Raw genomic sequence first — 21,516 nt, forward strand, 5'->3', positions numbered from 1 at the left:
CAAAGAAGACGACTAAACTTCATTGGTTGTTTTGCTGTGCTTTGGACTCAATTATATATTATTTTTCTTAAAATCGGAACAGCTCATTTAAAAAAAAAAAAGCGAGGTAGCACACAAATAGTCGGAATTCCTCCCACATGAACATTTATTTCTGGAAAGAAGTTACAAACGTTTCCAAAGAGTTATCCAGATTACAAGTCGACTTTACTCTGCCCTCTGTTTCAATTTCAGTGCTAGCAAGGTACTGTACTGTAGGTATATGTATAAAGAGTATACATATAAACTGTATATGGATACGCGATTTTAAAATCATCTACTCTGTTTAGCTACTGACAGACTAAAGGATGCTGCGACTCGGCAAGGTAACACTTGTCATCACATTTCTTCTTTGACAGCAACACCGGAGGAAGTACACACACGCGCGCGCAATTTCAAGAGATCCCCTTGCAAACATTCCTCAAACTTTACAAAACAATGAGCATGTCAACAACAACAAAATAAGTGCAAAGTTAAAATAACAGCAGTGACAAGGTGACTCGTGTGAAACGAACGAAAAGATGAGCTTGCGTGGAATGTGTTGACTGGTAAATTCCCAAAGGGAGAAGTGCCGCTCGAGCACACGACGAGTCCTGAACGTGACAAAGAAGCCTGTACACATGCATGTTACACACACGTCGCCATGGTTACCACACCTACACAACTGCTACGAAAAGACCGTTTGGAAGCTGTAAATGAAAGTTAGTAGCATTAACAACATTCTTGTCTTTGTAAATCTCAGCACTGGACCACACTGTTATTTCAACAAAAAAAAAAAAGAGGAGGAGGAGGCATCTCGGCAATGAACTACGTATTCAGTCTTGCTTAGTCCAGATAAAAAAGGATGACACGTCTTAATAAATAGCAACACATTACTGCATAGCTCGCTAAATAAATAACATGAAAACACTGCATCAGTATGTGCTGAGCCCTTTGCACAACGAAATGTCACGAGTGCCGCAAACGGCGTTCCGACGGGATGAGACGCGCGCCCACCCGACGGGGACGCGCACGTGTGACGCACCGGAAGCCCAAACACATTTTCAATTCAACTTCGGCAACAAGAATCGTGCGCGCGAGGAGAGGATAAAACGTAGCCGCACAAGTTCGAACCTCATTCAGCGACTCGGGTTACTCATAACGGATCACTCGGAGAATATCGTGGACGACACGTGACCGACGCCGCTCGTGGAGCTTCCGGTGCGTCGAACGCGCGAAGCCAGCGGAGCGCCGACAGGAAGCGGCGCAATCGGCATTTTCTACCAAGCGGAGTCCATGTCAAAGTGTCCGCGGCACCGAGCGGGTATTGCGTATCCCACGAGTGCGCTCTTTGAACTGACTTACAAATTAACCATTTCTTTTCCACTACTCCAGGACCCTTTTTCCACACTAGTAGAACGACTAGTTGAACATGTTACCAGTGAGGCAAAACTGGACACTAGTTGACATATGCACTATTGGTACTACTTGTGAATGCTAGATGTTAACTCGTAGAATTTCGTCACTCGTAGTACTAGTGGAATGGAGTGGTCAACTAGTATAGTTTTGCCTCACTTGTAACATGGTAGTTGTCTTACTAGTGAGTACGAAGAGCGTACTAGTGCATGGACCTTAAACTGGATATCAGGGATTATCAATAAATGCTCAAATGGCTTGATGGAAACGTGTGCTAGTACGGGCCTAGTAGTGCAGCACAGTAGTTTACGAGTAAGGTTTAATTGCATGCTACATGGCACCAGTAGCGCAAACATTATTAAGACACAGTCGTTCTACTAGTTCCCTGACTTGTCATAGGAGTGAGAGGGCACAGAAATGAGGGTGAACATCAAGGGCAAGGAATCAACGCTCTGCTGGGCTCGTCATGCAACGGGTGCACTTTGGGTTGGAAAATTGATGTTTCCAACTCCGGACCACGTTTCATGAAGTGTACGAGTAGATTCTCAAATTGTGACACTAGTACCACTAGTAGTGCGTGGGGTCCCTCTAGTGGTACCAAAAGAATCAGTGAACAGCGTTGTCAAGGTTACAGCAGCTTGAACTGTTTCGGAATCCAGTACCGTCCAATTACGGAGCACCGTTCAGTTGGTTTGAACTTTGATGTCAATTTGCGTTTAGCTTTTAGGGCTCGTTTGTTTTTCAATATTGAGTAATTGTTTGAGGCAGTACTTGGTGTAAAACGTTTGTGAACCACCGCACTAGTACACGGACCCCTTAGCGCACTAGTGGGTCAGGGAATAAACGCCAGCCCGGCGTGTTAAAAACCCCCTCCAACCCAAAATGAGGCGTTTTGGGCGCAGAGCCGACCTCAGCTGCAGCGTCTGACGTGCTCCAGCACGTACTCGGGGAAGTGCAGCGTGCACACCTGCAGCCCGTCCAGCTTGCAAGGCATCCTGGGATACTCGTCCTCCTTCCACTTGTTGTCGTCGGGGTCGAAGGTGAGAATGGAGTCGCTGTAGTGTCCGTTGTAGCACAGGCCCCCCAGCACCATGATCTGGCGCTCCAGCACGGCCACGCCGTGCCCGCTGCGCCCGATGGGCATGGAGGCCAGGATGGTCCACTCGTCGGCGTCCGGGTCGTAGACCTCGGTGGACGGGCAGCCCTGCGACTCGAAGGAGGCGCGCAGGATGACGCACACGCCGCCGAACACGTACAGCTTCCCGTTGTGAGAGATCATCTTGTGGAAGCAGCGGGCGTAGTTCATTTTGGATTTGTTGTCCCAGCAGCCGGCGTGGGAGGCGGGCGGCGGCGGGCCACGGCCCCCGCGCGCCCGCAGCGAGTCCGACCCGCCCGAGGCCCCTCCCGCCGTCGCTTCCCGCGCGGGATCGAAGACGCACACCTGCTTGGAGGTGGACGAGGACGTGATGCCGCCCGTGATGTAGAGCTTGCCGCCCAGGACCGTGCCCTCGTGCCCGTACTTGTTGACGGGATACGGGTCCACGAACTCCCAGCGGTCTTCTGCGATGTCGTAGCGCTCCGTGGAGTAGAAGGTTTCGTCACGCGTGCGACCCGCCACCGCGTAGATGAACGTTCCGATGACGCCGACGGCGAACTCAGATCTGCAAACGGGCGAAGGGCGAGTGTGAAGATGAGAAAGATTCAAGACGTTCGCGGTGTTCCTCAGCTGCAAAAATGCTCAATCGTGCCTGGTGACTACCGACCTTATTTCTCGTGAAAAGTAATAACTTTTTTACTTTTCTTTCTTTTTTTAATGTAGCGTTCAGCAAGACAAAAAAACTTATTTTAAGATTCAAGATCTTAGTTGAAGAATCTTATCATAATACAGTAGTTCCATCGGCAGATCTGTTTCCCTTATTTTGCGGACAAAATGTCTTGTTTTAAGTGGGAAAAAAAAAAAAAAGATCCCAATGGAACAACTGTAGTATGAATTCATTTGACAAAAATTTGATGCTACAAATAATGTCTTTTGTCCATCTATCTATGCCAGCGACGTATAGTGACAGGCAGAACAGTTGAGCACCAGTCCACCAGTGTGTGACACTTTTTTCTGTCACTCGACTTGATATCGCATGCGTTTCGTTAGTTTGTTTCTTTTTTTGAGCGCGCACATGACGCTAAACGTCACGGGTCGCGTCGCAAGCGAGACAACGAGCGCCGGCGCTGACCTGGGCACGGACATGTCGGCCATGCGCAGCCACGAGTTTTGCCGGGGGTCGTAGCGGTAAACCTTGGACGAGGCGTGGAACTCGCCATCGGGCCCCAGCTCCTCGCCTCCCAGCAGGAAGGCGAAGTCGTTGACGATGGCCAGGCAGTCGGGTCTCAGCGGCACCTGGGGGCCCTCCAGCTCCCACCACACCTGCGGGAGGGAAGGAGGGAGCGAGCGGGTCAGTGCGGCGGGCCGCCCGTCCGGGCCGCGGGAGGGCGACGGCGACGGCACCTTGGGCCGCTGCAGCAGCAGGATCTTGCTGTTCACCATGCTGTGGCCGATCATGCCGCGGAAGACGGCCGTCTGCGGGCGCCGCGAGCGGATGCGGTTGGCGCGCGTCTCGGCCAGCGGTTGCCGGTTGACGTCGTGGAAGTAGGCCAGCGCCTGGTCCACCTCCTGACGCAGCTGCCGGGAGTAGCGGTAGAACTCCGACGTCTTGACCTGCGGGCGGGAATGCGAGACTACGTTTACTGCCTTCAATTACGACTTGAATTCAATTTACTTGCACATCATGTACATTTTCCCCATTGAAATGAATTCGTTTCAGCCCCCCGAAAGCAAAGGTTTTAGTGACTTGTTTTTAAAATAGAGAAATAGCACTATATTGTATGAAAAATATAAATCATGACAAAAGAGAATGTAAAGAAATAAATGGGCTTCATAGCGTGTAATTACAATATGCTGGATCAAGCCGAAAGTCACAATAACAACTGTAGTCTTGTAGGTGTGCCTTTAAGGGGCGTGCCCTAGTGAGTGACATCAGGAGCTGCAGTCTGTGCGAGTGTCTAGATGTGTGAGGTGCGAGGCATCCATTAATCGACACTTCTAACCACTCCTATGGATTCCTAGTCATTACGTGTTGGTTCCTTTGACGCTGTTCACAATGTAGACAGGCAAGTGACGGCGCCATTGTTCATTCTTGCACAAACTACACACATAGCCTTGACGTTGCACAAAGGAGGGCTACTGTCAGTGAAATTAAGAGCATGAAGAAGAGGCAGAAAAGGTCCCCAACTAAGCTGCACCATTAGTCTTTTCCGCAGCGCTGACGAGAGAATATAGATGCAAGTATTCTTCTATGTTCTATTTGTGTGTTCATGAAGTAGAAATTGTTTGAAAGTTCGAGTACTGTAACATTGATGCAAATTTTTGTTAGCCCATTTATAGAGTTTCATGGAATACGTAGGAATAAAGCTAATACACTCAGGCTAGATGAAATGATAATCGTTAGTGTGAACATTTTTATTTGGAGAATTGTGCCAGTGAGAGTCTTCTTTTTGTTTCCTCAAAGTGATGTTATCTGAAAGGAGTGAAAACAGAGGCTAAGGGATACTTGCAAATGTGTTCCTGAATAAGTTTCAATTCATAATTTAAACCTGCTTAAACTCATGGAAGGGGTCAAACTATTTACACCCATGGCAGGAGGGTCGAGAATGCATCCCTGGTGTAAACGGGAATTCGCAGTTACCCCCCCCCCCCCAAAAAAAAAAAAACTACAGTAACAACAACATGTAAAAGCCATAGCGGAAGATGAAGTGGACTCTGTCCGGCGGCCTCACTCACCTTCTCGAAGATGTTGGCAGATGTCATGAGGCAGAAGCGAACGGAGCGGACGACGGCGTCCGTGTGGCGCCAGCGCCGCCGGTCGTGCCGGAGCCACGCCTGGACCGCTTCGTACAGCTCGATCTCCGGGTAGCGGCTCAGCGCGTCGCTGTTCAGGTACGCCTGGCCCGCGCCGGAGCACAGGCAGGCGCAGGTTAGCTAGCGCTCAATACAACTAGCAAAAACTCCTATAAGCTTGGATTCTATAATCCTACTAGTGGACTGAACTATCCATGTACACTATTTACTACTCACTAGTTTGACAATTCAGCTCACTAGTAAAAACTAGTGCTAACCCCTAACCAAATTGTGCACTAGTTAACAACTGCGTGCTCCAAGTACTACCAGCTGGTAAAATTCTACTAGTTATCATCTAGTGCTTCTTTAGTAGTACTAGTAGCGTTCATATTTGAACTAGTACCGTTTTTCCTAAGTCAGAACAAAAAAACGTAAGTGGAAAAGAGCTTGAAACAAGTGAAAATTGTCTAAAAATAAGTTGCTTTTGACATGATGAGTTTTATTTTAATTTGTTTTGACTAGAAATCAGACAAATGTTCTCTGTATCATTCTAACTTTTTGCAGAGTAACCACAGCGTGCAAAAATCTCATGCAGTAGTAGGAAAAAACATGAATATGTAGCCGTTCTACTACTGCGCTGAATTTCCTGACTAAAAAGGGACAAAGAGCCTACTAGTACAGGGACAATTGAGCCCACTGGTAGGATACGGGACGCAAACCTGCAGTCTCTCCAGGCTGAGGTAGGACAGGAAGTCGGCTCGGCTCATGAGCGGCACGAAGTTGTCGAGGAGGAAGTTGTCCAGCTGCTCCTGGACACCCTCCACGCCCACGCTGAAGTCCTCCAGCAGCCGCATGACCTCGGCGCAGTTCTCCAGGCAGATCTTGGCCAGCAGGAAGGAGCAGCAGAACTCCACCGCCTCCGTCAGCTGCACGTACATCGCCGCCTGAGCCATATGCGCAATGTTCGAGGAAACGCTTCGGACGGCTCGTGATCACATAACTTGATCAATAACGACGTGGCCCACTGCATTTCCTTTCAAAAAGCAATTAACTGGACCGATACAAGAATTTGAATTATTGACAGTTGTGATCCATCAAGTTTATTTGTTTCGCCTTTCATTCCCAAATCTCAAAGGGCTTCACGGGGGGGGGGGGGGGGTTGGGACAGCCGCCACTTCCATCAAAAGGTCATCATTGTTTCTAAGAAAAAAAATTAACTCCGATTATATATTATATATACAAACTTTTCATGCTAAAAGGTATCCCAAATGAAGTTTCATGTTTTCTTAAGATGCTGGGTATTTTCATTTTCCCCTCCTCCTTTACATGAAAACTAACACAATTGCATCTTAAAAGTGTCGAAAGAGTTCCTTTTTCTTTTTCTTCTTTGCCGCTTCTTTTACAAATGTCACTCATGCTGTCTTTAGCGTTAACGCCACTAGAGGGAGCCTCGTGATGTTGTTGCAATACCGCGGCTTATTGTGAAGTGACTTGAATCGGGTTGACCGCCACCATTAAGCGCTAACAAAAATAAAATAAATAAATAAATTAAAATCGGCCTACATCTCAATAAAAAAATACGTTTGTTGGGTGATTCGGGTCACATGTACCTCAAGGCGCCACTTACATATCCCAAATTCCCCGGCTTAACCAACAACAGAAATTTAGCGGAAGGTTTCCGGCCCTGGCGTGACATCACCTGTAGGATCTCCTGCACGGTGGGCATGCTGAGCTCCAGCGAGCCGTAGTACATGAAGCGAAGGATGTGCCCGAAGCCCGCCGCCGTCAGCCCCTTCAAGTGGATCTTGTCCTGGTCCCGCTCCCGCATGTCCGCCGTGAACATGACCCGGAAGTAGTCACTCTGGGTGGCCAGGAGCGCCTTGTGGGCCTAAAAGACACGACTGCGACGTTCGTTAGTGGTCAAAAGCTGCGCTACAGCGCAGCCATAGAAAAAAACATTTCTTTTACCCCTCCCACACACTGAAAACACATTAAAAAAATATAATTATTAAAACACACTTTAAAACATATTTTGAATGTATTAGAACACAAAACAATTGCAGGGATAAAACGTACAGACAATACTGTACTCAGTGGAGAGTCTGCGTACATGCATGTGCCTTTAAGAGGCGGGGCCTGGGTGAGTCAGCACGTGAGTGTCTAGGTGTGAGCTGTGGCTGACAGCAGCTCCTGCGAGGGTGTGCGCATGTTTGTGTGTTTTACTATTCTCCCTGCAAAGTGCAACGGTGACCGTGCCTCTCCTTTCCCAAATACCAGGAAATTACAGTAAGTAAATCAACTGTAAGAACCCATAAAAAAAGCTCAGAGCGACAAGCTCAACATTGACGTGACAAACCTGGAAGTGGTGCTCGTCGATCATCAGCGTGACGTCCAGCAGCAGACGCTCCTCGTACAGCGCCCGGAAGCCCGACGACACACTTCCGTCGTGCACCTGGGAAAGATACACCTCCACATCCGCCCCCGACATAACACACCTGAGGGCGGCGGGACCAGAACAAGATTCCCACTTTAATGATTCGCTCGACCGATCAATAGAGCACAATAACTCATACACCGCTGCGGATGTTTCTATCGGTCAACTGGAATCCTAGCGTAGTCAAATATGTTTCTCAACAGATAGACGCGATAGAGGGTCTCGCCCAGCTCTGCGAAATTCAGCTTTGTAAACTACTGTGACTACTAACAGAAGCCAGTAGATGGCGGTGTTGCATCGCTCTGCATTTTTTAAGTTCAGCACAGCTTTTGAGTAAAGGATAAAGATAAGGCGGTCATCTCGGATTGAGAGGAATGCCATCGTGTTGGAAGTCGGACAAGTTGAGGCACCTCACACGTCAACGGAGTACGTACATGTATGGAATAAACAGTATGTGTCGTGGTAGGTAGTAGAAAGTGTGTGACGGCTTTAAAATGGTTGCCAGTGTATGAATTAAGAAAGCAAATCATCCGTTTTAATAAATGCCAGCTCAAGCGTTTGGTGTGGACCACGTTTTTAGAGGAACAACTTCACATTTATCACACATTTTATTTTCGAGCTCAAATAAAGGAAGGTGCGGTGTTGAACCAGACATAGATGAGATGAAGACAGAAATAGCCACTATGGTCTTATTACCTATTTCACGTAATATTCCTACAAATTGTCCTGAGGTGTGACTGTGAGTGTGAACGGTCTATTTGTCTATTTGTGCCCTGCGATTGGCTGGCGACCAATAAAGGTACGCCCCGCCTCTCGCCCAAAATCAGCCGCGATCGACGCCAGCACGCCCGACCGTGACCCCGATGAGGAGAAGCAGGAGAGAAAATGGATGGATGGGTGAGTTTGCGTATAACTAACAGAACAACTGACAGCCGTCAAGAGATGCGCACACACACTTACCTCTGATTGGCCACAGGCATGTCAGAAGGGGTTGTCCCAGCCAATCAGAGGACAGCGCCCAGTGTGCCCAGCTGATGCTAACAACAAAGACCCTCCGAGTCAGCGTTGGTCACCTGGACGACAAAACGACGGAGAGGAAGATGAAGCCGTTTACGCAGTTTGGAGAGACGGAAGACGAGAGCGGGCGGGCGAGCGGCTCACGCGTTGACACTCACACATGTCGGAGCTCGAACCAGGCGCTGGCCTTTCCCGTCTTTGCGTTTCCAGCCTGCAAGAGATGAGAGTCGGGTGAACAGCACGTCTCCCACGATGCAACTTGTTGCAATGCCGTCCGCTTCATTTGCATAATATGCTAGTGATTAGGGAGTCGGTAATGAATGAATGATCGCGAACGTACAAAGGGATTTTTTGGTGGACATTTTACAGAACTCTATCTAGTTCCACAAGGTGAAGAAGTGGCCAATCCAACTCGATTTAGCATTTTGACATTTGGGGGGAATCTTGCCACTGTAAAGTTAGATAACGTTCTGCAATCGCTTTCCCTTCCACGTTAAAGTTCCGCATATAATGTGAATCCATCTGACACAACCTGCTGACATGTGAAATCCCCCCCCCCCCAAAAAAAAAAAAACAACACCACTTGTAAAGCAATAACAGCCCTGGTGACTACAAAATGCAATTTGTCTAGAAATTGGTTGTGAAGAGCCGACGAGCTGAAGCTGAACTGAAACACTGTGGAAGTAATTGGAGAATGTGAGACTCAAACTTGGAACGGCTTCAACTAACAATTGTTAGTAACCGATTAATCCGATTTTTTTTTTTTTATTATTAATAGATAAACCGGATTGTAATTTGCATCACTTTATTCAAAAAGAGGACATTAGTTCAAATTGAGAGTCCAGTAAATGCACAAACGTAAATTTCTTGTGATTTAGTTACTGGTCCATAAAATCCGTCAGAAAAATCGTCAAAAATGTTGATCATTGTTTCCCAAAGTAAAAGATGTTTGAAAAAGAAAAAACTCAAAAAGAGTTTGGAGAATATTGGTGTGAGGTTGAAATTCCGAGGACTTTGGACAAGTTTAAGATAAACTCGGTCTAAATGATTAATCCATTATTAAAATAGCTGTCAATTCATTTGGTAAGCCATTATTTGTCAATTAAGGGATTCATTGTTGCACCAGTATGGACCAATCGAGATTTGCAGATGGAGGGCAATAGGTCAACTATCCCTTAATTCAGACATTGTTGAGAGGATATTTGGCGATTTTAGGAATGTAAGTTCCAAAGATGTGCTGAACAAGCTAGACATTTTATGTTGAAATGGTTTGAGTCGGTCAAAAAATGTCAGCGGAGGAGGGAAAAGTGTCAAATGCAGTCTTAAGCAATCACACGACGAATGCTGAGAAGTGCTGCATTGAAATCGAGACAGAGCTCCAGATCTATAGATCTATGGAACTTATTTACAGTAGACGTACAGTAGAGTTGCAGTGTTTTCCTTTGGTACCCCACCAAAGCAGCGCTGCCGTGTCATTTCAAAGACAGCCCTCAACCGATGCTTACCGCGGCGTCTAACGGCCGTTACTGAACGTCGCCACCTGTCGTGACGATGTTCGCTGGTGTCAGGAGCGGCGGGGTTCCAAATGGGCTGGACCGACAACTTTACCTTAGCGGCTAAATGAGCGGTCTCACCTCGGCGGCGCTGAGAATCCACATGAGCCGTGTTTGCTTCAGCGGCGCCGTCAGTTCCGACTACAGCGAGCCCCCGCCATGGTGTCGCCGCCCCAGAGCTCCAGAGCCCCGGTTCGGGCTCAACAGCAGACGGCTAGCAGCAAACCTGAGCGATTCGTAGGCTTTGTGGACGCCATCTTCTAGGTTTGCGTCACTTCCTGTTTGAGCTCCACTGGGGGCGTGAGTGCAGGAAGAAAAGATGATACAATTGTTGACCTGAAATATCACTCGGCAGCTTTAGTCAAGTGTTTGCGATATGAGGAAAAATAAAAGTATAGTTCAACAAAATGGTCAATTTGCTTTCATGGGTGTTAGGAACGAGAAAAATAGTCAAATAAGTCACAGTTTAACCATTTGTTTTAGCTTTCATACTTTAACGTGTGTGTTTTCACTTTTCCGCCATGGAGTAAAAAACAACATTTTACTGACGGAAACGGGCTCCGCCCTTAGGAGTAAAGAAAAATAAATGAAAGAATTGTTACTGGCGGGAATGGGATTCACAGGTACACCCAAATGCTAACACAAGCCTAGCTTTACGCATTCTCGAAAGGACTACAAATGATGTACGTTGATGACGTTATTAATGCACGACGGACCCGACACGCGAGGAGCATACATTACTCTCCTCACTGGAGACAGGAAAGCTTAGTTGATATTGTTGAACTGTTTGGAGTAACTCCGTTATTAAAAAGAAAGTCAAAAGCTTTAGCTCGACTTTAGTGGAGTCACCATTTTATTTGATTGAGGTTTTTAGACAGTAGCTGTAAGTTGCATCAGCCGCAGTGAAAGGGCCCCGTTGCGTGATTGTTCAGAAAGTCAATGTAAGTTGAATATTTTGTGGCACCATGTACGTTAATATTAATATAATCGAATACAAGCTACTATCGAACAGATAACACCTCATAGGATAGGGGTATTTGAATGATATAATTCAATTCAGGCGTTGTCCTCGGCTACCAATTTGATGTCTTCCTTTTGCATTCAAGATGGCGGGTGACGAGTCGGGTACGACGCTGCGTCAGCCTCACTTGGCCAAACAAGACCTCACTACTCTGGTAAATGCTCTTCCAACGCCATTGACACGTTTTTTGATTTAGTGTCCAAGACTTCCGCAGCCTTTTTTCACCCAAAAAATCGCGATAAAAGTATTTTTATCGTAGCCAGGCTACTGCTGCGCCGTGGTGCCACCCGGCAAACGACGGCCGACTAATGAGGCTGCTCGATGCTGTTAGTAGCTCTTATCGTCGAACCAGACTAACTACGTTTGATCACATCTCAGTACAATGTTTTCATGGAGTTATTTTTTTTTTTACCGGCATTACGAGAAAACGAGCAACCCTTTATTGCCCAGTGACAGTTTTTTGTCAATGTCTTTATGTCTCCAAAGTATTCTCTGTTAATTGACTGTCTGATGTCATACTAGAGCGGCTCCAACTACCGGAGACAAATTCCTTGTGTGTTTTTTGGACATACTTGGCAAATAAAGATGATTCTGATAAATACTGTATTGTATTCACGCCCCTTAGCGACATTCCAAATGTCTAGTAGCTTATGTACACAGACAAGAAATGAATGCCACAAGAGTCTTGGGCCATTCAATTAATGGAAAATTAATTGATTAAAAATTTAATTTACATGTATCTATATATCTGGACTACGCACAAATCTGTGGTGACTGATTTTTTTTCCATTTTAAAAAAATGAATGCCGAATCAGATTTTTCAGATTTGAATCAAACAATGAAGCACTACTTTTTCTATTCTGACAAGAGTTGCAATGCTGCCACGCCACATTTACTTTAAAAATACTAAATATTTACCGATGTTTAGCCTTTGTTCATTGTCGACACCATTTACACTTATTGCGCGTAGTTTCTGCAAATGTATGCATTGCATCTCCATCGAGCTCTTTGCATGAGGTTTATAAAACCAAAACGATATCTCCACGGAAGGAGGCGTCTGATAGCCTATCCCAAGGAGCTGCACGAATATTCATGGCAGCGCCCCAACCGAAGCCGAAAAGGAGCCGGCGACTGTGCCGGAATAAATGGGGGAAAGTTGACCCATCACAGCGTGGCACAGAAAGGAGGCAGCTGGTCCAAGGCAGTGACCATTTGTGGCACCAACATAGCACAACAAACACAGGTTCTCAGTTTGGCCACCGTATGGCGAGGGATCCTGGGTAAAGTAAGCCATTTTTAAACTAAAAAGAAAAACTTCTCCAGTGGGAGATGCAGCAAATTTGGATTTTTCCTTTGTTGGACTATTATTTTGGAATAGCACTGACTCGGAAGTCATTTGTTAATGTCAATAATATGAATAGCTCATGGAGAATTAGAGGGAGAGTCTGAACCCTTCTATTTATCTGTCTGTCTAATAAAAAAATAAAAATTGTTGCTTACTGCTAACACACACTGTGAAATGCTACAGATGGGGTAGCGGAAATTAGCGTCAGTATTATGATAATTATAAATCTTCAAGAAACTGCTACTTGAACTCAAATGGAGCAGTGTCACATACATGCAAAAGTGAACTACACAAAAAGGTTCAACATTACTCACTTGCATGCTATATATTCTCTCTGCTCAGTAGGAATAAGGACTGTAGCTTAGTAGGAGACATCTCTGCCTCTTCTCTTAATTCTGTTGCATGTCTTCCAGTCGAGTTCAGTGCTGCCCGGCATGTTGTGGCACAATTTGGTACTACACTGAGACGTACAGTTCTAAATTCGGACTTACCTGTATACAATGGAACCTCAAAAAAACGGACCCCGGTATAACAGATAGCGGATAAAACAGACTCGACAATGTGTCCAAAAATAGTTGCCATTTGTCACTTAAATCACCGTTGACAAAGTCTGTTAGTTCCAAAATCGACCGCTGCTGTTTACTGGCGCTGTGGCGTAATTCAGGCTGAGAATGGGGCTGATGTATTGAGGGGTCACAGATATACAATAATCATAGATCCTCCCATACCTACGTGGCGGGCATGTTGAATGTGGAGCATTGACGTGGCGGCCATGTGACGATGGTATAGCTATTGTCTGTTGTACACAGCAGAGAGAGAGAGAGGGGCATGGCGGCTATGAGGAAAACAAAACTCTTTGGAGTCTGCTATTTTTGGTACAGTAAAAAATTGTTGTCAAGCTGTTTTTTCTATGGCAACGGATTTGGGATGAGGAGGCACACTAATTCCTCGCTGCTCATGAAAGCGACCCTCCTATGATAAGTACTGTACGTCAACAATGTCACTATGACCAAGCACACCGGCGTGGTAAGTTTGGATGAAATGTGAAACTTTCAAACATTTTCAAGCTTTTTTAAGATTTATTTACAAATAGGCCACGAAAAAAAAAACACAAAACCAAAATGTTGTACCGTAATAGGAGTGCATATGGCCTCAAAAAGAAGTGCTTCAATGTAACAGACAATCGCCTATATCGAATGACCCCCGCCCCTGTTAGTCCGTTCTATTAAGGTTCCATTGTACTGTAAAAACCAGTACAAAATTTAGCGTAAACAAATCTGCACGAAAGATGAACCGCAATATTCACAGCATTTTGTTCATACATTATTTTCAGCAATGTGCATTTGTGTCCGCAGGACGTGTCGAAGCTGACGACTCTGTCCCCCGAGATCATCAGCAGACAGGCCACCATCAACATCGGTACGGCCGTCCGATCGGCGCCGTCGAACCCGGCGAGGCGACCGATGACTTTCTCTTGTTTTGACCCGTAGGCACCATCGGCCACGTGGCGCACGGGAAGTCCACGGTGGTGAAGGCCATCTCGGGCGTTCACACCGTCCGCTTCAAAAACGAGCTGGAGAGAAACATCACCATCAAGCTCGGATACGCTAACGCCAAGGTACGCTCGACCGGAAGACGCCGGCCCTTCCCCGGCCGCCGTGCACTGCTCAGACGCTAACCGCCGCCGTGCTGTCGCTGTGTCAGATCTACATGCTGGACGACCCCAGCTGCCCTCGACCCGAATGCTACCGCTCGTGCGGGAGTAGCACCCCCGACGAGTTCCCCACAGATATCTCCGGCACCAAAGGCGACTTCAAACTTGTCAGGTGAGCACACCACCACGCAAACGCGCTACCACCACGCACACAAATACAGCATTTTTTTGGGGGTGGGGCACATGGTAACCAGTTGAGATTTACTGGACTTAATCTTCTTAATACCGCCACTATCACATCATTTATGGAAACCGTTAATGCAGTATGGCAGCATCTGGAATCTGATTGGACAAAAACATTGAACATCCACATACATGTTCTGGTAGCAGTGCAGCCAAGATCAACCCTACCAAATGAAGAGAACAGACTGGGGGGAATAAATTGATACAATCGCTGGACAAAAATCTCGGCATTTAGGTTGTAAATAGTGCGTCTGATAGTGGTGATGTGTTTTTGAAAGCGTTGGCCTGTGCAACTGAAAATCCCGGTCTCTCCTAGACACGTGTCCTTCGTGGACTGTCCCGGTCACGACATTTTGATGGCCACCATGTTGAACGGAGCCGCCGTCATGGACGCCGCCCTCCTCCTCATCGGTGAGTCGGCCGGTTCCGGACCGCCCGGTGGCGGCGAGCACGCGACTGGCGAATAACGTTTGGCTCCTTCCAGCGGGCAACGAGTCATGTCCTCAGCCGCAAACGTCTGAGCATCTGGCCGCCATCGAGATCATGAAGCTCAAGCACATCCTCATCCTGCAGAACAAGATCGACCTGGTGAAGGAGAGCCAGGCCAAAGAACAGTATGAGCAGATCCTCACCTTCGTGCAGGGTGAGAGACCAAACTCCTTCTCAGCAGAGTGCCACATTTTACCAGCCATTTTAGGGCGTTTGGACGGATCTTTCGAGAGCCACGATATTGTGTTCTGTGACGATAATAGCGCCGAACCTACCTGAGAAATCAGATGTGCTCAATTACAAAAGAAGCAATACTTAACCTCCGCAAAAATTGTCCGACGTGTATGCGGTAGGAAAGAAAATGGATAACTGGGGGGCTCTTCTCTTCTCCTGACAGATTTAGGAGTGACTTCCAACAGTTTCCGATACAGCGGCACCTACCGGTGTAGCCGAATGCCGCGGTTGCAGTTAAAAATCACACCCAACTAGGATCGCACTTTTCACGATGTTTTATAAGCGGGAAAACTGAACGTTTTGTTTTGCGTCGAGAGCAATTTGGTCATCGGCCACACATCTCCTCTGATTGGCAGGCACGGTGGCCGAGGGCGCGCCCATCATTCCCATCTCGGCGCAACTCAAGTACAACATCGAGGTGGTGTGCGAGTACATCGTCAAGAAGATCCCCGTCCCTGTGCGAGACTTCGCCTCAGAGCCCAGGCTCATTGGTAAGAAATTGTGTAGGAATTTATTAAGGATGCTCTGTTTAGGTACATATTTTAGGGAAAAAAGATAATTTTTCAAGAGGAAGTCTTTTTTGTTTTTTTTATTTTCCCTGAAGAAAAAAACATTTCTATTTTTGGTTGAAAAGTTAATGCAATCAATGCTTGGGGGAAAACAGTTTGAAAGTTTGTTTGGTATCAGGATAAATAAAAAAACTAAAAGCAAAACCTATTTTGAATAATGTCCTTATTTGATTTTTAGGTAAGCAAAGAGAAAAAACTTTTGTGGAAAGAAATTTGACACACTACTCACAAATAGTTTGGTTATTGAAACACTCGTCTTCATCACGCTTTTGACATTGTGAGCCCAATCAACAATTAATCAACAGTACGGGGTTTCAAACTGGAGGTGGACACTGAGCTTAAGACTGTCAACAGCAGGTTGCAACAGGGAGACTGGAGGCGTCACAGAAAGGTGGGCATCCTTGGAAATGTTCATGCATCACACACTTGTGAATTTTGCCAATCAGCTCCTTGTTGTCCTGCTGTTGTGAACAGGAGTAATTGTTTAAAAAAAATAATAATAATAATAAATAGTGGAATGTGCATTCAAACGTTGACACAAGGTCAAAGTTGACCTGTAAAGGTTAAAGTGCATTTTAGGTTCAAATTTCACCCAAAAGCCCCATATGCCAAACCTTTGGCGCGCCCAACTTTAATGTCTGGTCTCTGGTCGACGGTGGTCCCCACAGTCATCAGGTCGTTTGACGTCAACAAGCCCGGCTGTGAAGTAGACGACCTGAAGGGCGGCGTGGCGGGAGGGAGTATCCTCAAGGGCGTCCTCAAGGTCAGCCACGATCGACGCCGTGAAAAGGCGCCGGTGACTGGAGCGTAATCGGCTTTGTCGCCTCTTCAGGTGGGCCAGGAGATCGAGGTGCGGCCGGGCATCGTGTCCAAGGACCACGAGGGGAAGCTCATGTGCAAACCCATCTTCTCCAAGATCGTCTCCCTGTTTGCCGAACACAACGACCTTCAGTACGCCGCGCCCGGAGGCCTGATCGGTACGTCTGTCTGTATTTGCGCTCCAGCGTAGGCGAGTTTGCTCATTTGCCGAATTTTTGGGGACGACTTATCCGATATTCGCTGAAAGAATCCCCCCTATTCGCTGTTTTTGTGCTCAGTTCAAAAGTAATAAAAATGACTTGGGCGCCATCTCACGGAATGTTGGTGGTGGTGTGAGGTGTTATTGATCGGTACGTTGTTTTTTTGTTTTTTTTTTTAACTGCATTTGCGACGTCCTGTTTTGTTGGCGGCCCTTGAATGTCCCTCATGCGTAGTGATGATTTTGCGTCTGTAGCAGCAGCTCCTACTGTAGGCAGTGTCGTCTACTTGGCCAACATTTATTTTTTGTAAATGCCAAAAGGTTTAATGACTTGATACGATTTATGTAAAGTGCTAATATGTAAGCTAACACGATTGATGAGCCTCGTGTGGAGGTGATATGTTTGTTGAATAATTGAGCTACTGAATACAGTCGTCTATGTAACATGGTTTCATGATTGCGTACATGCTAGACGCATGCTGTTGCCAATTACAAACTCCCTTTTGGAAGGCGGGGCGTCAATTATTCATGGATTTTCGCTCTCGGCAGCAGGGCTCGGTCCCGCAGCCGATTTTTTTTTTTCCCCTAAAATGTTTTTTCAATGTGACTTTTGTTCTTTGGAAGTTTCGTATGAACTCTGCTAACCTCGGCGCAGGCGTGGGCACCAAGATCGACCCGACGCTGTGCCGAGCAGACCGCATGGTGGGTCAGGTGCTGGGCGCCGTCGGGGAGCTGCCCGAGATCTTCACCGAGCTGGAGATCTCCTACTTCCTGCTGCGCAGGCTCCTGGGCGTGCGCACGGAGGGAGACAAGAAGGCCGCCAAGGTGAGCGCGACGTCGCCGTGCGTGCGAGCACACGTGTCCACGTTTGTTGCGTCCGTTCGCCTCCTCAGCACACTTTGGGCCATTTGCTTCGTCTATAAGAGAAGGGAAAATTGAATTAGTGTTCAAAGTTTTAGGGCAGGGTGTCAACTGATTTGAGTTCCTGGGCCACATTCGCCCCAACTCGATTTCATGTGGACTGGAGCAATATATTCCCGCAGGCCGAATAAGCAACAAATAACGACTTTTCAAGCTTTTCTCATTGTTTTGCTGTAAATGCATTCTGAAAATATTCACATGTATTGGTTATCTTGTGGTAGGTTGATTGAAGACCCTAAATTGCCATTAGGTGTCAATGTGAGTGCGAATGGTTGTTTGTTTATATGTGCCCTGCGATTGGCTGGCGACCAGTTCGAGGTATACCCCGCCTCTCGCCCGAAGTTAGCTGGGATAGGCTCCAGCACGCCCGCGACCCGCGTGAGGAGAAGCGGTACGGAAAATGGATGGTCGTCTTGTTGCAAATCATTTGAGCGATGTGAAAAGGCAAAAAATGAATCTATTTTTAACTTCCACACGTGCAACTTGCAGCTCACAGTGAATCTAGATTTGCACCGTTGATAAAGCAACTTGTTCGTGCCGAGAAGTCATCACACCACACAAACTCCAGTGGGAACTTTGGAAAGAAAGAGGCTGCAGTTGTGCACCTACCTTGTAAATGTTTACACAAAAAACACATCAAAGTTGTGGCAGCGCATGAACAAACACAAAAGGCTTCCAGCAAAGCAAAGTCTTTGGACCTGAAGCTCTTTCTATTCACGCTCTTCAAATATTTCGTCCCCGTGTTCATTTTCAGAAAAATAAAAAGTACCGTCAGTGCGATCAAAATAAGCAACAACCGTTTTATTGAAAAACCGCAGTCAGTGTTCTCTAAATTTTACACTGCAAAACTCATCCCCACGGGCAAGAATGGAGCCGTCCCGCACTTAATTTAAAGACCATTTCGCCCGGCCCCGAGTCACAACAAAAAAAGAAAAAATGAAGTTGTCAAACGTTTCCTATCCTTTGGTTCCCCCCCGCCCGGCAGGTCCAGAAGCTGTCCAAGAACGAAGTGCTGATGGTGAACATCGGCTCGCTGTCGACGGGCGGCCGCGTCAGCGCCGTCAAAGCCGATCTGGCCAAGATCGTGCTCACCAACCCCGTCTGCACCGAAGTCGGCGAGAAGATCGCGCTCAGTCGCCGAGTGGAGAAACATTGGCGGTGAGGACCGTCGCATACCGCTTGCCGTCTCGCCCTTTACTTCACGTCGGCGCCAGCTCCGATTATTATAATGATGATAATCAGAAGAAGGCAATTCAGTGCACTTGTAAACTTACTGCAGTGACATTTTTCCACGACTACTTCCACTTTTGGCCTACTAGTACATGGACCTTAAGCTGGAAGTTAAGGATAATGCAATAAATGTTTGATGAGTTATTCCATATCCTTGACATTCAGCTCAGAGTCCATGTACTAGTGCGCTGTTTGTCTTCACTCGTAAGTCCACTAGTGGAATGACTGTCTTATCAGTCATGATTTTTTCCCACTACCATATGACATTACTGTACACCAGAAGAACATATTACTAGTGAGACAAAACTATTCACTAGTTGACAACTGAATGCTACTAGTCCTACAAATGACTTTATAAAAGTCTACTTATTACCATCTAGTGCTATTAATAGTGTACAGATACCTCACTAGTAGAACGACGTACTAGTGAGGACAAAGAGTATCCTCGTGCATGGACCTGGAGCTGGATATCAAAGATGCGACGTAACCGCTCAAGCGTCTTTCCATACGCCTCGTCTGATTGGCTCTTCCCCGTTTCCTCTTCGCAGTCTGATTGGCTGGGGGCAGATCAGGAGGGGCGTGACCATCACGCCCACGGTGGACGACGACTGAGAGGAGAAAGCGGTGGGCCGTTGCCGTAGCAACGCTCTCATCAGGCATTGCCCACGACAGGCGCGCTGGTTCTTTCCCGTAGACGGACAGCAACGCCACCGCCGCCGCATTTTGGACTTTGTTCAACATCCTCGGCTGGCTGCGCTTCAATGCAGCAAAAGGTCATTTTCGCTCATCCAATAAAGAATGTTTGGAACTCACTTTTTCTTGCATTCATTGCGAAAGGTGAACGGCACCCAAGTCTTTTATTCTCACTAATACTCATGTCATCGTCATTTCATAATTATGACTCGATTGCACAAGTCGGCCCAGTTGCTTTTGTACTCGTTTCGCGAGTTAATTTTGCAGTCGTAGAAATACATCCGGAACATAGCATAAAAGGAACAAATAGCGTGTGAGGAATGTACAGTGTTGTAAAATGCTAATTTACTGTGATGAATTGATTTCAATCCATTGATTGCAACGAGGCGGAGGTTCCGGTCATGTCAGCCGATCGCACGCAGGGCAAACCTGCGCCCGTTCTGGCGCGTGTGAGCGGTGTTCGTGGTTTAGTTTTTTCACTGCCGCTTGGTGAAATGCTTCAATCGGCAGTCGGGCTCGCGGGCTTTGGCGGCACATCGGAAAGCTTGCCACCAAATTGAAGCGTTTTACTGCCGCGTACGTTTCAACTGTCTGCACTTCACATTTGTTCTCACAGCTAGCTAGCAATGCACGAGCCGCTAATCCCAGCCTTAGGAGAAGAGGGGTCAATTATGTCATTTTAACACACTTTAATCATGTGCAACCGATGTACAATTTCAAATGAAGTCAATTCAAAGGACTTTTTTTTTTTTTTGTAATCACTCTGCATGGGTGCAGCAGCGGCCGGTCGTTGGAGTGTAATTGCGCCGGAGGAGACGGCGGACGAATCCCCGAACGTGTAGCGGGTGGCTGCGACTGCACTGATTTAAAAAATAAATAAATAAATAAAATGAGTCCTTTGAAATGACCTAATTGGAACGTACATCGGTTGCACATGATTAAAATGTGTTTCCTCCTGTTTTTGAGATTGTAGGCTGAAAGTTGCAGCTGGCTTCTCGTGTGGACTGAATGGGTGCCGTCAACGGGGACATGAAATGCCAATCTTTTAAGGGGAATGGCCCGTCAGCAACATACTGAGAAAAAAAACTAAAGGAACCATGAACTAGTTCATTTTTTGGAAAGGTGAACTGAACTTTGAACTATGTGTAGACCCAAAAAATAAAAAATAAAAAAAAACTTCCTAACACTGGCTAGTTGTGTAATTTAAGACAGTTCTGCTTTGCAATAGACAGATTGCAATTTATTTTTTTAAGTGTGAAATGATCCAAACTTTGGACATTCTCAAGTATAATGTTTTGTGTGTTTTATCAATAAGTATATTTTGTGTATTTACCAACAATGTGTTTTATCAACAACACAAACCTGTCAGAAGAATCTTAAAGGTGGAATCAACATGGCTCGACGTCAGAAGGCACTTTTTTACGGGATTACTAACTTCCGTGGACATCTTCGGCGGAACATTGTGTGCCTGACGGACAACTGCGACTGAGTGCATTGCCACATACCGTAGATGCGCAGAGTCCTCGCTGTCCAAAAGCGTCACTCTTCAGGAAAGAAAACAACAACAACACGTTTGTTGAGACATTAACAGTGCATGATTAAAGACACCAAGCCATTTTCAACATTTTACACAGGGCAATCATTTGAAATAAAAATAACACACACACAAAGGGGGACTGATTCATTCAAAAAAAAAACTGAAGCACATTTGGAGATGGGAAGTTTCTGCCTGACGCCAGAGATTATACGGTGTCTTGTGAACAAACTGGCTAAAA

General features: G+C 46.5%; 2 protein-coding genes across 4 annotated transcripts; one reads left to right on the forward strand and one right to left on the reverse strand.

Moving 5' to 3' along the window:
- Positions 1–117: 117 nt before the first annotated feature.
- klhl15 (kelch-like family member 15) lies at positions 118–10,593 on the reverse strand. 2 transcript variants are annotated; one of them, XM_061666691.1, is made up of 10 exons: positions 10,406–10,593; positions 8,930–8,982; positions 8,715–8,827; positions 7,677–7,815; positions 7,020–7,208; positions 6,040–6,246; positions 5,264–5,425; positions 3,932–4,141; positions 3,660–3,850; positions 118–3,092 (listed from the first exon to the last, which is right to left on the reverse strand). In XM_061666691.1, the coding sequence occupies exons 3-10, from the start codon at positions 8,732–8,734 to the stop codon at positions 2,342–2,344; spliced, it is 1,869 nt and encodes a 622-aa protein (XP_061522675.1). In that variant the 5' UTR covers positions 8,735–8,827; positions 8,930–8,982; positions 10,406–10,593; the 3' UTR covers positions 118–2,341. The 2 variants fall into 2 exon arrangements, with proteins under 2 accessions (XP_061522675.1, XP_061522673.1); XM_061666689.1 differs by having other exon boundaries at positions 6,040–6,264.
- Positions 10,594–11,015: 422 nt separating this feature from the next.
- eif2s3 (eukaryotic translation initiation factor 2, subunit 3 gamma) lies at positions 11,016–21,071 on the forward strand. Of its 2 annotated transcripts, XR_009767396.1 has the most exons (14): positions 11,016–11,265; positions 11,431–11,499; positions 14,046–14,109; positions 14,181–14,308; positions 14,395–14,516; positions 14,904–14,998; positions 15,072–15,230; positions 15,667–15,801; positions 16,548–16,642; positions 16,712–16,856; positions 17,553–17,722; positions 18,804–18,976; positions 19,597–19,821; positions 20,715–21,071. XR_009767396.1 is itself a non-coding variant. In XM_061666744.1 (13 exons), exons 2-13 carry the CDS (start codon positions 11,431–11,433, stop codon positions 19,658–19,660), a joined length of 1,419 nt encoding a protein of 472 aa, XP_061522728.1. In that variant the 5' UTR covers positions 11,016–11,265; the 3' UTR covers positions 19,661–19,860. The 2 variants fall into 2 exon arrangements, 1 of the variants encoding a protein (XP_061522728.1); XM_061666744.1 differs by lacking the exon at positions 20,715–21,071 and having other exon boundaries at positions 19,597–19,860.
- The last annotated feature ends 445 nt before the right edge of the window (positions 21,072–21,516 follow it).

The sequence above is a fragment of the Phycodurus eques genome, chromosome 21 (genome assembly GCF_024500275.1).
Source record: "Phycodurus eques isolate BA_2022a chromosome 21, UOR_Pequ_1.1, whole genome shotgun sequence".
NCBI lineage: Eukaryota > Metazoa > Chordata > Actinopteri > Syngnathiformes > Syngnathidae > Phycodurus > Phycodurus eques.

Coding starts and splice junctions, on each gene's coding strand:
- eif2s3 (XM_061666744.1), top strand. CDS start 11,431: ATGGCGGGTGACGAGTCGGGTACGACGCTGCGTCAGCCTCACTTGGCC. Junction 14,309..14,394: donor TCGGATACGCTAACGCCAAG/GTACGCTCGACC, acceptor TCGCTGTGTCAG/ATCTACATGCTGGACGACCC. Junction 15,231..15,666: donor GATCCTCACCTTCGTGCAGG/GTGAGAGACCAA, acceptor TCTGATTGGCAG/GCACGGTGGCCGAGGGCGCG.
- klhl15 (XM_061666689.1), bottom strand. CDS start 8,734: ATGCCTGTGGCCAATCAGAG. Junction 6,265..7,019: donor CCGTGCAGGAGATCCTACAG/GTGATGTCACGC, acceptor CATATGGCTCAG/GCGGCGATGTACGTGCAGCT. Junction 4,142..5,263: donor CTGCCAACATCTTCGAGAAG/GTGAGTGAGGCC, acceptor TCCCGCCCGCAG/GTCAAGACGTCGGAGTTCTA.